This window comes from Maylandia zebra, linkage group LG2 (assembly GCF_041146795.1).
Source record: "Maylandia zebra isolate NMK-2024a linkage group LG2, Mzebra_GT3a, whole genome shotgun sequence".
NCBI classification, from domain to species: Eukaryota; Metazoa; Chordata; class Actinopteri; order Cichliformes; family Cichlidae; genus Maylandia; species Maylandia zebra.
The window spans coordinates 46724185-46739381 of NC_135168.1; the positions used below are offsets into that span (position 1 = coordinate 46724185).

At 40.8% G+C, this 15197-nt stretch overlaps 1 protein-coding gene across 9 annotated transcripts in view; it reads right to left on the reverse strand.

The window, feature by feature from the left end:
• Window positions 1-15197, reverse strand: part of diaph2 (diaphanous-related formin 2) — a 365791-nt gene that overhangs the window by 44160 nt on the left and 306434 nt on the right. For 7 of the 9 annotated variants that reach the window (XM_076875695.1, XM_076875708.1, XM_076875689.1 and 4 more), the window contains 2 exons: window positions 6794-6886; window positions 4914-4979 (listed from right to left, as the gene is read on the reverse strand). In XM_076875695.1, coding sequence (XP_076731810.1) covers window positions 4914-4979; window positions 6794-6886 — 159 coding nt within the window. The remainder of the gene's footprint in view (window positions 1-4913; window positions 4980-6793; window positions 6887-15197) is intronic. The other 2 variants (XM_024805267.2, XM_014412641.3) reach the window with 2 other exon arrangements.

The following is a 15197-nucleotide window of genomic DNA, read 5'->3' on the forward strand; positions in this document are numbered from 1 at the left end:
ACAGGTGATAGATTTCAAGCCGTACGTCTCCACAGAACTCTTCTCTCATCTGCTCTATTGATATCTCACATCTACTAAACCATCCACGTTGCAGTATGAGGCACCAACACCTTCTGGGCCTCTTTGCCTCAAATCATGTTAGCTCCACTTCCTTTAGGATTGCCTCTAGGGCTGCCCCAATGAATAACATCTATCAACACCCTAAAGTGGAGGCCAGGAGCTTGTGGAGGCAAAGAGCTTTAGCCCTCAACTCAGAGGCACCCTACAGCAATAGTCCCTATCAGATATGTCACACATGTTTGAAGGTGTGTGTGTGAAACAGCCAAGGAGAACAACTGCCAGAGAGGTTGAGAGACAACACAGAGAGATAAAACGATGAGTACAACATATGTGTGAGCAAATTAATTGCTAAGGGAATTACGATCACTATCACTTCCTGTGATGTAATTTAAGAAACAAATGGCTGACTTTCTCCCAGATCAGGGGAAAGATGAGAAAACAGCTGCCAGCCTGAACATACTGTGATTGTCTGCATACGGGTGATGTGGTTAACAAACAGAGGCGTAATATGCATTAGCCATCATTTATGTCACGAGGTGGTTGGAAATAAATGAAAACTGGAATATCCTTTACCAACCTCATCTTAAAGACATTTTCCTTTGGACTTTTTATTTGCCTTCCTTTTTGCAGATTCATCCACTTTCTGCCATAAAAATTTCATGAGAGAAAATAGATAATTTAATCTTCATTAAACATACAAGGAGCTCACTCTCTGGCCTGGCCAGCTGAATTAACTGCTGGGCTTCGAGGGATTAGACTGTTAGGCTGAAATTCCGTAACTCCGACGAGCTTTATATCATTGCATCTCTGTTTCTTAATGGAAATAAGATGATCATTCTCTGTTCGCTGTCAAGTAAGTCCTTAAGAGACTTACTTGACAGAACAGAGGAGGGAACTTTTGATGGACTGACCTGTGAAGGTGAAGCCGGAGACTCGGGCAGACAAAGGAAAGGAGAGAGGCCGTGGTTTGGGATTGTAATGACATTGAAAAGGTGGTAAATAAATAAGATGGGCTTGGATCTCTTTGAAATCTGATTGATGTGTCTTTTGGGATGCCCCCCAGTATGAAAGACCTACTGAGTCTGTGGCTTTCATCCCTGACCGAAAATCGATGAGCCAGGATGTATGAGAGGCTCCTGCTCTCTACCCACCAATCTCCTGCCAGATTCCCAGGTAACTGTCTCACAAGAAAGGGAATAAGAGATAAAAAAGGTGTATGGTAACTTATGTCTTTTTAGTAAAACTTAATTTTAAATTACACTACAGCAAAAGGAAAAACAAAAGCTGCAATACACCCCAAAAAGGAAAAGCAACCTTCAGAAATTAACTTCCTGAAATGAGCCTGAACTCCAAAACAGCAACATTGTTTCCCTGGTCTCCATCAATCCATCCACTTTCTGTGTGTTGAATTAGGAATGGCTGGTGTAATTGCATAACACATGAGTATGGCCTCGCGGGTTAGATTTTCCATCTTACACAAAGTGGAGACAAGGAAATAGGAAATGCTTCTGGAATTGGGTGTAATTAAGACTGACGGCGGCAAGAATTGTGCTCAGCCTGACACTTGAGGTAGTCTGCTGAAGTATGGTTTAGCCTAAAGGACGACAAAGAACAGCATGCTGGGTTTAAATGAACTCCTTTCAACGCAAGTGAAGATTCTTGTATGACTAACGGAGTCTCTCTCACACACACTGCTCGCTTAAGGATGACAGGAGGTTAATCAAGCTTTAAAGCATGAGATTACAACAGACATGACAAGCAGGATTGAATAGATTTGCCACAATGTCTGCTATAACTGTTCTGAGAACCTTTTCTAACAGAAAATTCAGGGACTGGATTGTCATCCCTGAGCCAGACAGAAACCGCTTTTACACATAAACATAGTACACAAATAATACTGCTTCACTGACCCGAAGAATATGTTGCTATTCTTGACGTACTGCAAAAATATTGTAGTACGTAAAACAAACAAACAAAAACACCACCAGTTCCCCACCTTACATGCTGAAATAGCAACCCAAAGACAAGCAGACACGTTGTTACACAATATGGACACATTGTCCTCTTTCATTGGATGAGACAAGGTATCCTTATTTTGCATAGCAACTGATTACATTTAGAAAGAAATGTTCCCCTCTTATCACCTCAGAGAAGAGACTCCACACGGCAGTTTATCAAACCAGGATGGGGCTTCATATAAATAAACAGGGAGCTGTCAGTAAACAATGCATTCTAGTAGTTTCACAGTGCTGTGCACTTGGTGGGAGGGCAGGGATTTATCGTAATGACGCAAAATCCATCATAAAGAAAAGTGTCATCCTGGTTACTTCCCAAAAATAAGAAAACAATTTATGGGCACAAAATATGAAATTAACAGGAGGTTAATCAAGGCGAACAAAATCGTTTTAAATAAAGATGGGCAGTATCTAGTTTTGTAATTATGTGATCTCACTGGTCACATATTATTTCATATTGTGCAGTGGTGTCAGAAGTTTCACCTTTGGTATTTGCAGGAAGTAGTAGTTAAGATGGATGTCCTCAGTGAAGGTTTATCCCACTATGACAGGCCTGCCCAATCCCGGTCCTCGAGAGCTACCGTCCTGCAGCTTTTAGATGCATCCTTGTTCCCACACACCTGAATCAAATGAATGGCTTGTTATCAGGCCTTTGCCAAACATGATGGCATGCTTAAGAGATCAAACCATTTGATTCAGCTGTGTTGGAGTAGGGATGCATCTAAAAGCTGCAGGACGGTAGCTCTCGAGGACCGGGATTGGGCAGGCCTGCACTATGAAGTTCCTTTCAAATTTGGCAAATCATATAATTGATGTTAAGAGTTGTGGTGGTGGTTTTAGTGAAAATTCTTTGCTTTTGAAAGTCCAAACACAGTCAGTTTTAGCAACACTTTATTTTTTCATAAGCGTTAGTGACCAAGGATGATATTCATGAAGCTTTCACTGTAAGTCAGACTGAATGCAGACATCTCTGCATTCATCAACGAAAAAAAGGTGACTATTTTACCACTTCAAACCACTGCATCACTCCAGCAAAAACATTTAGTTACAGGGAAAATACTTTCACAAGTGCTTTTATACTGACTTCTATGTTTATAGAGCAATGCTTGTACAGTAGCATTGATGAAGCTACAATGTGCCACTCTCATCCTTCTTCTGACCCTCTGTCATAAACAAGACTCTAATATACTTTAAAGAAATTACTCATATGGGGCATGCTTGTGACAACATCATTATTCAGTACCACAGGCATGGCCAAGTGGCTTTCACAATAAAATGAACAAGGTTAGGTTTCTACGACCCTGCCAGGCTTGTAGAAACTCAACAATTCCAAATCAATTCATGCAACATAGAAACAAATAAAACCTTTGTCAACCAAATGTTCTTGGAAGTATTAGACATAGTGGCGCTAATATGAGAGCTCTAGTATTACCAATCTGTACTTCCACTCTGGACAGCAGGGTTTAAACACATTCACAGCTGTTGTTGTGCACCGAGCCCAGCCTAACTTTACGTAATAGGTTCTTTTCACACCTTAAATATAACCATTAGGTTGTTCCCATATAAGAGTTTAACGATCTTTAAAAACATCAAGTGTTAACTTGGCATATATAAACTTTTTCACCTCTTTAGATGTCCACTTAGAGGTTATATCAAAATAACTGTTGGATATGTGTGATTAAAGAACAAAAAACAAACAAACCAGCATACAAAAAGTGCAACATGACACCTTTAAGATACATCCACAAGCACAGTATCAGGTTCTTGGACATGCAGCAATAACAACAAAAATACAGGGAGCCTGCAGAGCATAAAAAGCAAGAATCCTTTAGAAGGACACTGTGAGCTACTGCGCATCAGCTTGACATTCAGGGAAAAAGTAGGTGTAATACACAAAAACCTTGTGAGTGACCAAAGCACTGAGGTCCACAGACCTCTCCATCAGAATATTGGCTCAACATCACTAGAAGACAGGAAGTGCTATCATGCTGTGACAACAGGCTTTTAGGAAGAGCACAGAAATTAGATGACAACTGTAGCTGCTCCATAAGACAGGAACTGTGCTGAGACAACTTCCTCCGAGTAGTGCGGCCACGTTTAGGGGTTGCATTAATCTTACGAGGTGCATTAAGGATCGAGGTGCTAATGCAAGGCTAAGTCATTTAATTACATATGGATTCTGAAGACAGAGCGTAAGATTCACGCTGTCACCCAGCATTAAAATCATTAATGTCCAGTTCAATTTTCTACTCTACTCCTGCATGGTTTAATGTGATCCTTTTATCACACAATACTAATTCTAGTAAGAAAATATGCTCCAACTTTTACATTCTTATGAATGACAGAATATTTTCTGTATTTGTTTTTAAAAATTACCGATTTTATCTGAGATTAGTTTGTTTGCAAGTCTTGGTTCTAATCTCTACTTCTAATATACATAATACAGGTTTTTGTCAATTCATGTCCAAAAACACTGGGGCTGGTATTGTACTTCTTAGGGATATTTGTACCTATGCTGGTGCAAAAATGGTGTATAAATAACAATAATATAAATAACATTGTATATCGATATTTTATGCACTTGATGTGACACTGCAAATGATATTCTCTTATAGGTCCTGTGATTTTTATTTCATTTTGAAACATGTTTTTGGTGACAGCAACTCTTCTAACTCTGACAGTTTCAATCTTTTCTCGGTTAAATGCTCAGCACAGGACTCTGCATGTTGTAGACCAGCTCAGCTTGAGTGTTTAACAGGAAGGATGTGTAAGGTATGCAGCCAGGAAAAGTGCAGCAAAGGTGGTATTTGGGTTAAAATGATAGTTAAATACACACACCTAGAGTTCTGTTACCATAATTAGCACCCGACCACCACGGGGCTGGACTGGTAGGGCTTTGATCACCTGTAACAATGTTTGGGGGGGGGGGGGGGGGGGGGGGGAAGGAAAGAAAGAAAAAAGAAGATAGAGAAGGCAAAAATGAAGAAAAAGGGAAACAGACAAAGATGCATCAGAAGTGACACATTTCAGATATTGGCAGAAGAACTCCCATAGTGTGGCAAAAAGTCCTTTAGGTTTGCTAACACACCTGCCCAAACATTCAGACACCAGCTCACAACAAACCCCCAAACAGAAATATAGCATGAAAACGTTACAGGCAAAGAATGGAGGAGGTTTTGTTTATAGAATGATGAGCAGTATTATAGCTGAAAGTGTGGGTGTGTTTGTTTGTTGTTATATAGTCTGTTATATGTGGAAAACGTAGTTAAAAAATTAAACCTCAGCCATGGCCGTTCTGTCTGGAGAAAGCATGCTGTCCCCGTGCTTTGGCTGTCTCCTACAGTCTCTCTGTGACGGACTGGTGATGATGGGCAATCAGAGAGATGTTGGGTCACATAGGTAGAGTGTTACTCCAGTGAAATGCAAACTGATTTTTATACCTATTTAGTATGAGAAAAAATAAATTCTATTTCCAGATTCCAGTTTTTGTTTTCTTTGATGACTTTAATTTTGACATCTCTTTACACTGCAGGGACAGGTGCTCATATCTACCACTGACAGACACTACTAAAGTAAAGCACTCATCCAACAACTAACCTGCATGATAATCTGAAAGGTAATGCTATGCATGCAAGAAAGAGGAAGTGCAGCTACAGGTCGTGTTAGGCTAAAAACAAACTCCAGCTGTTCTGCTCTCCTGTTTGTTCTGCTTTTAACGTTTTTTTCAAGCACTTCAGCCACTGTTGTGTTTACTGTTCATTTAATGACCTCTGCAGGAGGTTTCAATTGACTGTACAGAAGAAAAATGCACCTTCTGGAGAGTGCTTCTTTGCATGTTGGATTGAGGGGAGACTAGATGCGACAGGAACTCACTGCATCTTTTGTATTACAAGAATGATCCGAAACTTACCCAACAATATTTAATATTCTATTGATAATTCTAATTCAATTACAGTATATCTATCATAAAGCATTACAAAATCATGCACCAAATATTAGTTTATTTGCAAATATGTCTGTAAATGTAAATATTGGGGAAAAACAACCTAAAATGTACTTTTTAGATATAAACAAAACAATTTCTGGTCTGCCTTTAAAATATATCCTTGTTTTACTGTTCTTCAACATCTACAGCACAATCATCCACTCCAGCCAACTGTCTTTTTTTCTCCTTTCTTTTTTCCTAATATGATTGCCAGTGTGAAGACAGCAGCACCTGTGACTCTTCTGCAGAGCTCTGACTTGCATATCAATTGACCCTTGCGCCCCTACTAGGTGGTACTCCTCTGGGCATGGCCTATTCATCATGGCAGAATGGAATACATTAGCACCAGGATTTCTCTAAATCAGCCTCGGCCCTACTGTTAAGTGCTTCATGAATGGGAAAGGGGCAATAAATTTCTAATGACCTACACCAGGACACATGCCTCCCTTTTTTTTCTGTGCCCCCTGTTTATATGTACATATGTTTCTACATGTATCAATGCCATATCTGTGCAATGAATCCTTGAAACAGTCGCACACGGGTACAGGCGGTGAATGAACGGCACTTTCACAGAAACATTTAATTTAAATGATAGACAGCAGTGTTGCAAGAAAGCTATTACCAACTTAAAGGGACAAGTATTTTTCTGCAGACAAGTGAAACTGACAGAAACAACAAAAAGTGCACAATGGCACCTAAATACAGTATTTTGTCAGTCGGCAGTCTGTCTTACCGTTGCGTGGTGTCCGTTTTCGCCGATCACGGAAGGCGGCCCCTGACTGCAGAGCCTCCATCAGGGAATCCATCACACCGGTTTCGTCTCCCTCTGGGAGAAAGCACATAAGAAAAGCACAAATGTTATGCTACAGCTCGTACATTATCATAGTAAAGTGCATAATAACTACAGACACACTTGTATGACACACTATATGGCTCTAATTTTAGGCATCGTGTTGTGGGTGCTCTCTGACTACAGGTCACCATATATCACAATAAAAGAGTGCTTTATTCCTGAATAAGCTATAAACAATCCCTGCAAGTGCAAGAGCATTGAGACAGAGGCCTGTCACTGAAGCCTGCCTTTTTTTCAGTAAACAGCTGGGGAGGAGGAAAATACACTTAAGAGTTTAGTTTAGAGTTTAGAGGAGCCTCAGGATGAAAGCATCCGGTGATGGTCATTGACAGATATTCTTTCTGTGGCTAACGCAGGGGAGCTAAGTGCTCTTTACAAAGATTTAGTGTGGAGTCGCTCAATACCCGAGCGCTCTGTCTTGTTTAGTCAATGACACAGGGACTGGCCTTCGAAAAACATTCCCCTCGTCCACCATTCCAGCTGTTGTGTGGATCCACGAAATAAGAGGAGTGGAGGCAGCCAGGATGGCTGACGGGACAGGTAGAAGACACTTAAAATGTCCACAAGGCCAAGACTATGAGTAGTTGTGGACATACTGTGCACATGCAGTATACCACTCAATGGAAACTGGGTTCAGAAAGAGGCTTAGGTTCTATATCTGGGTCATCTATCTTTACGCCCTGATACTAATGAGTCAGAGGGGCACCATTTTTATCTTTCTGGTCCAGAACAGACATTATTTTAAACTAGGATCATTAGGGTGAGTTATTGTGGAGCTGAAGACTCGGTCATCAATTCTTTTGCGCATATGAGTGAACTAGCTCTTTCCCAGTGTTTACCATCAGGGTCCAGGCATCTTATTTCTGCACTGCGCTCAGATGAAGGGAAATGTTCAAAAATAAGTGGAGACAACTGGTACTTTTCCAACTCCTAGGATGATCAATCTTTCGTTATTTGTGTGTACACAACACTCAGGCAAATTGAATTTATGAACAAAACATAGTGACATGGATTGGTACACAAATACTTTGAGGAAGCGAGTGAGACCTGTACATGTTTCTTGTTATTGTCCTTCAGCAATAAACCATCCCACCTGCAATCATTCATGGAAGTAAAAGAAGACAGTACAACTAAGAATAGAAGCATGTCTTATGCTAATTTTAAAAAAGCATCTCTTCAGTCGTACTCACTAATTTTACTCTCTATCTCATTCCTTCTCTTTCTTCCTCAAGTTCTTCCCAAGGGCTACTTTGAAATCAAAGTATCTGTTCCAACTGTGTGCTGTGCTTAAAAGCAATCCTGATTAAATCAAGCTTAATTAGACCAGCTTTATCAGAACAAAACCAAAGCTGCGCCAAGTAGTGCTTATCTCAAATTGCAGCACTACACCTCAGATAGCAAGCTCGTCGGTTAAAAAGGGGGAGCATGGGTTTCATCTCCTGTGGACCTGGAGAACAATATGTTGAACAACTTGCAGCCTCTATAACTATATCAAATCCCAAGATCATTAGGTACTCGTTCTTATGTAGGCTAGTAAGGACACACTGTGAGTCTGACACAACGTGTTAAGTGGCAGGTAAACATTTATCTACAACCACTGTGGTACAAGAAACTTTTTGACAGCTCCTTCTTCACTGCCTTCTTCGTGGAGACCTAAACATCACAGGGGGCACCTGACACTTTGATCAATTCGTCCTACTTCTAGCTTAACTGTAGCACAATTCATCATTTGTAATGGCCAGGACTTTGGAGCCCTAGAAGACGGAGGTTCAGGGAGAGGACTGCAGACAGAAAGAACCAAAATGACTAAAATGGGAAGCGTTCTCCCCAGTTACTTCACAGCGTTCAATTAACTATGTCCTAAGCTGTCCAAAGCTTAAACTTGAGCAGGTCTTTGCCTCACCAAGAACTTCTCCCAACTGAGCCTTCAGACTGTCTGAACTTATTAACACATACACATGGTGTATATATTCTACAAATCTGCAAAGACAAAGTAAGCATTTATTCGGGGAGAAAACTGCACATTATTTGACTACACTTATTCCACTAATCCTCAAAGCAAACTTTCTCCATTGCTTACTGTAACATTGGCCACTTAAGCAGATATTTCTGCCTTATTCCTGCAATTCACTCATCTTGTTTTGAGCTGTTAAACCTAAGGCAAATATTCATCTGCTTCTCATTAGCAGCTCTGGTACACTGCATGGTGTGGAATTACAGAAAAGCTAACCTTTTATGCCCACAGATCTTTCTCAAGAGGAAAGATCCCCTCTGCTCACAGGAAATTGCTTTCTAAATGGGTTAAGATGGGCTAAGACCCAAGACATTGACAAACCCTTCCAGTGATGAAACACCTATGCGGACACCTTAACAGACAGCCCCGAGGTCCTTAATGATCTTATTAAAGCTTCTGGAAGTGTGGAACATGGTGGCAGCTTTTACACTTTTAGGTATTTTCTTAAAGAGTTAAATCTTTAAGATCACAACCAAAGCTATGAAACTTTACCTCCCAGATAGAGATGATCTACTGTTTCCATTTATTTTCTTTGATCCTGCTTACCTCACTTTACCTGGATATCAGGTAGTAGCTGGCCCCAGAAGCTGAGCCAACTGTAACTGAGTTCTAGGGATTGGCTCTTATATTTACAAGCAGCACTATCACATTTTATAATTAGGAGGGATAGAAAGAGCAATGCGGTGTCAGAAGGATTGGGATAAAAACTAAACTTGTAAGATTATTATTTCACTAAGAAAAAAGTACCTTCAGTAAGAAAAGTATCATTCACCAATCCCAGGGGCACTTTAACTTTGATAATAGTAAAGGGAGGTAGGGGAGGGATAGGAAAAGGATGAGCAGAGATACTGCAAGCGTATCCTTGATTATGTACTATTATGTAAGCATAAGATAACAAATGAAAGAATTAAGAAGGATCAGGAAGAACACACAGTCAAAGTCCACCCACAGAAGGCAGCACTGGGAACCAAAGTAAAGAGGTGGGGTGGGATTATTGACATGGACTAGTGGAGCAAGGCAAGACACGAGGGTGTGAAAGCCTTCTTCAAAACTTTGTGGCTAGGTTTTTTTCTTACTTTTAATCACTTCTAAAACATATACTGCAGCCTGGACTCACATTTCATGTGATACAAATTCCTGTTTCACATTTGTTTAGTAGCTAAATAAATATGTTTATTGCAGATTAGTATAGCCACAAGCAAGTATATGTTCTACTAACAAAAGCAGCATGAGGAATGTAAAGGTAGGAAGAGGGAGAAAGACTCAGACGTGGATGCTCATGATGAATTAACTGAGATATGGTTCTTGCAAGTTTTGCAGAAATCCAATGTATCACCGACGCCTGCTTCAGAACACTTGTCAGTCAATGACCAATTAGAACTAAAAAGCTTACATAATGTACACGAACTAAACAAAAAAACATCTATTTTTAACTTAGGCCAATTAGAATCAGTCATCTACAACACTCAAAATATGCACTGCAATGTAAAAGAACAGCTGTCACCTTGAAAATGTGACAAAGCATAATTATTCGAAACAGAAAAGAGAAAGAGAAACATGTACCATGCACCAAAGGCATGGCACTGCTATAATTACACAGGAGTGTCAACAATGCCTGTTCATAAATTCAATTTGCTTTCTGTCACCCCCTGCATGTTTTTTTTTCTGGGGAGAAAAACCACAGTGGATCAATTGAGAAATCAATTTCTGATGGCTCACATGCTGCCTTCATGATTCATTGAGGGGAAAGAGACAAATAATTCTTAGAATCCTAAAAAGCTTCTGGCTTCAAGTATGGATTTCTGATATAATGGCAAATTATGATATCCCGTATGCACCAGTACGACAGGTTGGTCAGCAAAAACAAAAAAAGCTATTTATGTATTTCAATCAATCGTATTTTTTTTCCACTATCCTCTAAGTTTCTATTCACTTAAAATACTTTGCTCTAATCAAAGTCTCTCAACATAAGGCATAGGAGAGCTGTCTATTATCCACTACTATCCTTCCACTAGAAAATTCCTGAGGCTCATTTGCACTGTAATGAGATCTAATGAGAGCTTACCGGCCTTGTGCTTGATGAATTGAACCCACTGTGAGAGAAGAACACAGTGAGAGTTTAACCTCACTGCAGTCACCCTTCATGACTTTAGTAGACAAGATTAGAAGGGAAAGGAAGAATAAAGAGGAGAGGAACAACTCATTCTTAGTTGTTTTCTGCTTGCTGGGATTGTTTTTGAACACATTTGAGCCCATCTGTTCCCCCACAGAAAGTCACCTGTGCAATTAACCTGGACCATTAGCCGTGAAACAAAAGCCTCGGTGGAGGGGGGTGGGTTTCTGCTTTATGGCCAGGTGGAGAGGCAACAACCACACTTTCTTTTAATCTCATCTCATCTCTCCAGTCTCACTTGCATGCACCTGGTTTTGTGTTATTTTCACACCTGAATTCAGGCTCGGCCAGCAACCACCTGCATTATTCAACACCCCCTTCCTCTCACTGCCCTGCTGCCTGCTCTCTAACTAGCTAGCTTTGAGCACAGCAACCCCTTCTACTCACCCACCTGCCCTCCTGCCACAGCAGAGGGCAGACAAAGAGCATTACTGCCGCAGAGAACACAAACGCCCAAAGGAGAGGAATCGTGCACCTGTTAGATGTCTTTCTTTTTGTTTTGACCCTTTTTTGTTACCATATCCCTGCAGTATCGCTGCCGTGACGAAAGCTTTGGCACAATAATCTGAGAAACTTTTCAGAATGGCCGTAGTCTTTAATAAGTGTGTGCAAGCTTCCTAGTTCCACTTGAATGAAGAATGAAAAAAGAAAGGAGGACAAATGGGAAATGAAGGGTAAACCGGCTAATACAAAAGAAAATTTGCCTGCTGATTGGTCTGGACTGTTTTACTGTAACAACTAAATGAGCAAAGCCACTCATGTCCTCTCTAACTCAATTAGGGATGCTCCCACAACTCTCCATTCCAGAAGGAATGCCAGTCTTGCTACTACTTAACTTGTGCTGTGAGGTCCTGTTTGGCGCCAGGGTCAGGGGAAAGTAAGTAAGGAAGACACTCAGATCCAGAAAAACGTCTCGCAGTTACTAAAGGTGGGTGGAAGGTGAACGGTGCATTGTGCTGACATGCATAAAGTACAGAGAAATGGTAGGCTGGCCTGGTCACTGCAGGCTTGATCTCACACACTGAAAGGATGACTGCCCTGACTACGAGAGACTGGAGGAAACGTGCAAAGAAGTTGGATGTCGACAAGGGAGAGATGAAAGTGGATTAGCCGCCGTGGCGATTTGCATTCTGTGGTGGAACGAAAGCCCTAGCGATGCCCCGAATAGCTGGATGCATGAATAAGTAAACAAACAAAAACAAAAATAAACCCTCCATCTGGATGGATGCTGCTAGGCCCCGAGTGAGAAACAGTAGGGAGGGGACACTGGGAAATGGGAAGGGGGGGAAGAGAAATGCTTTCAACATAGTCATCACCACACTCTGTTTCCTCTGCTATCATTTGCTTCTACTGCCTGCAGGCCACCCAAGTTAGCATACTGCTATCACCATCTATCCATTGCTTTTGGCTAGTTTGGCCAGTAACACCAACACACAAACAACAGCTCCAACCCAGCACTGACAGATGTTAAGATGACACAGTTTAGATGAGCCACATGGGGTCATCGTGTCAGGGTGCCAGCAGGGCCATGCCTGTCCTCACATCAGAGAAGACCACTATTGCCCTTTTTCCATTAATGAGGTTCTGCTTAATTTAACAACATTATGGTAGTGACTGACCCACATGAATCTTTTGAAGTGACCTCGCAGCAGGCCATATACAATAAGGTCTATACATACTTTAATGGTGTCTTCTATAAACCAAACTTTCCCTGTTAAGTGATCCCACTCTGTGGTCTTGGTGGGGACAAGTTTATCTTCAGTACTGTTTCTGTTTCACCTCATGCAACACTTTTCTTGTGTCATTGTCTACTCATCAGCTATCACAGCAAAAAGCTGCTGTTTAGCTATTGTGAAAAGCCGCAGTGCGTATAACTCTTAGGTCATTGTCTTTACAAACATTCAGCTGGCATAGTGCTTGTGAAAAAGTCCATGCAAAGATTTCGGCTTAACATTTTAGTGTCTCAAGGCTGGGTCCTTGAGAGGGAATGGTGTTTTATTGTGCAATGCTATCTGCAGCAATGATGGAGGAGGTGTAATGCGGTTTGGTTTAAACCTCAAATCTGTAAAACATAAACAAGTGAACAATGCCGACTTTGACTGTGCTTTTCGGAAACATGGACAAGAAATCTAAAATATTGGTGCTACATCAACATGACAGGTTCTGATGGCAGTTTCTAACGTAAAGTACAATCAATGGAATCTTGCCTGAATGGTAAAAAAGTACATATGTGTTTATAAAAACCTCGCCGCGAAAAACCAGGGTCAGTTAAAAGATCAGGTAAGATTAATGCATTGCCAAATAGCCAGTGGAAGAATACTCAGCTGCTCTAAAGATTGTGGATTTCATCCATCCTGCACAGAGTAGAGTCTTTATTTTTGGTGAGTGGCATATTTGGATAGTGGATGCAGTTTTGGAATCCAGATCAAGATAACATCTGAACCAAACCCCACATGGGCTGTTCACATCAGTGAAAGGCGGTGCTGCCTGGGGAAGCTAAATGGATTTGACGGTCTTTGTAGCGAGGGTAATTAGGCTTGATTGACTGTAAAGTGACTGGTGAGGTCCAGATCTGGGAGGGGAAATGATCAGACACTTGAACCACCCACAAATTAATGAGATTCAACTGTGCCGGAGCTGATTTCACCAAGCAGAAGAAGAATATTTCTGAAAGCAATGGGAGAGAGAATACTGCAAGAAGGAATGTTCCATCCGTGCAGAAGGAAACAAAGTCAGAAATGACAGTGATTAGAGATGAGCTTCCTAAAATTACATAAATAACACACTTTTTGTTTTTGTTTGCATTTCTCCTAATACTAAAGAATATCAGAAAATACACCAGTTCACCTTGAAAAAGTGATGCAAAATGCAGACAGATAAAAACTATTCCCATGCTGCCTTTAATTGCTAATGAGTGGGGTATTTATCATGAAATACTAAAAGCTTCCCCATAAAGCATGAGGGTCACTTTAATATGCTGACGTTTAATTTTAGAGATGTACTGGAAATATCAAAATCGGGGAATTTAGTGGATGACTATTTTATTGTATTACTTTCATTTGCAAAATGGCATTTTTCAACAAAGTGTATTTAATCCTTGCATGCCTTTTTTCCCTACATATTTCAGTTTATTCTATTTGGGCCAAGAGCACTGAAACGCAGTCCTCTATAATCTCTGTGCCATCATCTCCTTGAGGCAGACCCCGATTCTTACTGGAGATACAGCACAATCTAACATGCTGTAATTTATTAGAATAGGTCTATGACAGCAGATAATCCTGGTGCCCTTGTTCTTGTCTTTCAGGGTAATAGCAGAATTCACCGGTCCATATGCAGAAGTTTCAGATGATGGCTTGCACTTTTTGCACTCTAAATTGAGACAGCTTACATGCAAGGACAAAGAAAAAACAATTTGTTCAAAGTTTGGCATTACACTGCACTTACATCCACATGCAAATGTAGAAAGAGATTTCATTTTCATAAGTCATCACAAATCACAAATCTATAACTAGACAAGGAAGGCATGGCTGGTCTTTCGAAGATATTATTGTTTGTGGAAAAACAGGTTTTATATATCACTGTTGAATTCTGAAAGGTCTATCCTTGTTCGTCATATTATATATCAAACAAGAAGGTCAGTTTCAGTGCTCTAAAACTGGCTTCATTTTCTAAGCAAAGGTGAGGAAAAGAGAGAATATGTCTCAGAAGTATATATTTTTTCCCCTGGGTTTTGACCTCCGTGTCTCTATAAGCTATCTCCCCTGGTAATATTGTTTGCCATGTCTGCTGTGCTGTGGAGCCACATGCATACCTAGACAGCCAACCTGTCCAACCCACTGCCGCTTGTCAATCCCTGACTATGATCACCTGGCTGGCATGGCTGCAAAGCAAGTATGCACTGGCCTACCGGCAGCTGTCAGTGTCACACGAAACCATCAATCTGCATCTCTACTGCTGTCATTCCTGACAGGGCTCTGCCGGCCACAACCAGCCAGCCAGCTGCAGAGAAATATGTAATTTTAATTTAGCATGCCACAATAATTGACACTTGCTTTTCAGAAAAATAAATTCTTTGCTAAAAAAAAAAGAAGAAATAA